This window comes from Penaeus chinensis, chromosome 10, assembly GCF_019202785.1.
Source record: "Penaeus chinensis breed Huanghai No. 1 chromosome 10, ASM1920278v2, whole genome shotgun sequence".
NCBI classification, from domain to species: Eukaryota; Metazoa; Arthropoda; class Malacostraca; order Decapoda; family Penaeidae; genus Penaeus; species Penaeus chinensis.
Genome location: NC_061828.1, coordinates 18,587,945 through 18,590,363, shown reverse-complemented (window position 1 = coordinate 18,590,363; position 2,419 = coordinate 18,587,945). Strand labels below are relative to the sequence as shown.

Genomic DNA, 2,419 nt, shown 5'->3' with positions numbered 1-2,419 from the left:
ATATCAGAAGATGAAGTTGACGGGGCGTTGGTCGAAGTTACTACTGTTGAAGATTTTGTCAAAGTTTCAGTTGTAGCCACTGTCGTCTCAGTTGCTGTTAATGTTGTGGAAGGTCGTACGTTCACCGGTATGGTAACTGAGGCAGTGCTGGAGGGTACAGTTGTCATATGTACATCAGGCAGGGCTTCAGTGGTAGATATGGTTGCCACTGGCCTAGAAACCTGTGAATTTGGAGCGAATGTCGGGGATTCTATCTGTGTGAGAGGCACAACGTTTGACATAGTCACTGGTGAGCCTATGTAATTATTCAGGTCATTCTCAAAGTAACTGTCACTTTCTGTAAAACCAAGTTCATTAGGTATGTCCTCAACGTCACTTTGAATTATTGACCTCGAGCTTTCAGTCTGGGTTTCATGCTTCTTTTCATATCCCTTGAAATTCATTTTTCTCCTATATGTCTCCCTGTCAGCAACGCTCAATTTTGAATAGAAATTGGGCTTCTGTCTCTTGATCAGAGGATACTGCGTCAGCGGGCCTTTCCCCGGCTGTTCGCTTGACGGCTCGGGGGTAAGGAGAAACTGCTGATTATCAAGATGAAGTGGGACATAATCTGTAGGAACGGAAAGTTTGGGGGAGTTTTCCGGATGACTTCCTTCGATCGGCGACATAAATAAATTTGTCTGGATGTTGTGATCCGTCTCCTCACTCGGTGCGACGAAATCCTGCCAGTGGTATCCTTCGTCTGGCATTTCCTTCTCAAGTTGTGAAAATACCAGATCGTTCGGAATCTCATTCTGATCGTCGGTGATGGTTGCCATTTGTGCGTTTTTGTGCCTGCGGTGCCTGACTCTCCTGGACGCCGTCGAGTCGTGCAAGATCATTTCCGTGTAAAGTCTCTCCCTCTTCCTCCTCCTCCCCCGACGGCTTAGCGCGAGAGTGTCTCTTTTCACTACACTAATCACCATTCTCTCGGTGTTTTCCACGATTGTGTCACTATCACCCTCACTTTCCGGGATTTGTTCCCCGGGTACATCTGTAGTGCTCTTCTCTACGTTGATTTGAAGCTCACTATAACGCTGTAGGTCCAGCATTTTGGTCACGTTTAGAACGTCTTCGCTAAGTGTTGTTAGTCCCACACGGTCTATGACAGGTGTGGTGCCTGACTGTGGTGCTGTGCCTGTCCTGGTTGTGGTGACTGGTTCTGGTATAGTGTCTGCTTTCGATGAAGTGACCGAATCTCGTGCAGTGTCTTGGGCTATAGTGATTGTTTCTGATGTAGTGTGCCCTTTATTTATGACTAATTCTGGCGCGATGGTTGTCATTCGTATTGTGACTGGTTCAGGTATAGTGGTTTTAAGCGTGGTGGTTGACTCGCGAATGTTCCCCAATGCAGATAAGTCCCCCCTCTGTGTGGACATTGATTCGGCTGCACTGTCTTCCTCAGGTATGGCGGCGACCTCGGCAATAAATTGATCGTATTGATGAGGTCTATTCGTTACTTCAGGATTCACCTCCCCCGTTGCAGTGGCTCGCGATACGCCGCCACCAGACACTCCCCTGTGAAAAAAGCAAAATGAAATTATTTTGGGTCAAGTAAACAAATATGCAACTTCTGTCATACGTTAGATGCTTCTCTTTTTTTTTTTTTTTTTTTTAAGTATAAGAAAGATGACCCAAAATAAATTCATTTTACTTTTAACTGAAGTTGCATATTCGTATATGCTTACACAAAGCTGAGGAACTTTCTTGTGCAATAGGATTTTGCTATCAAAATTCTAATTGTATTTTGGGTGTAGGTGTGCGTGTGCGTGCGTGTATGTGTGCGTGTGTGCCTGCGTGTGTGTGTGTGTGTGTGTGTGTGTGTGTGTGTGTGTGTGTGTGTGTGTGTGTGTGTTTGTGTGCCCGTGCGTTTGTGTGTGTGTGTGTGTCTGTGAGCTCATGTGTGATTTTTGCATATCTGCCATTTTATGTAATCATGAACTGTATCATCGACTCGCCAATGCCAATCCATCGTGACATACTGAAGCACTAATTACCTACGTAGTCAAGAAAGATAAGCAAATACAAAATTATGCGAAATAATGAAGGTTACCAAGATGGCAAAAGAGAACTAGTACACGGTAACCACAGCAATTACTTACATAGTGGAATCGGGAGGCACTGAAGACAGCAGCCAGAAGAGACAGAGGGTCCGCAGCAGCCACGAATTCACAGTGCTGGAGGCTCCGAACGCCCTGAGGGTTAAGAACGAGAACCAGCTTGAACGTGATTCCAGTGATTCACTTCGTTCCGTTATTTATACAATCATTAGTTCTTTATGATTCACCAGACTAGTACTAGGTCAGACCCAAGATCACTGATAATAATAATGATTGTGTAATAACTATAAGAATGTTACTACTAATAATAATAATAATGG

At 44.6% G+C, this 2,419-nt stretch overlaps 1 protein-coding gene across 1 annotated transcript in view; it reads right to left on the bottom strand.

Moving 5' to 3' along the window:
• The window catches only part of LOC125029867, a 16,201-nt gene extending 14,444 nt beyond the window's left edge, over positions 1 to 1,757 (bottom strand). The window contains 1 exon segment of the mRNA XM_047620048.1: positions 1 to 1,757. This exon segment is cut by the window's left edge and continues 1,467 nt beyond it. Within this exon segment, the coding sequence (XP_047476004.1) occupies positions 1 to 1,418 (1,418 nt within the window). The 5' untranslated portion in view covers positions 1,419 to 1,757.
• Between the last annotated feature and the right edge of the window lie 662 nt (positions 1,758 to 2,419).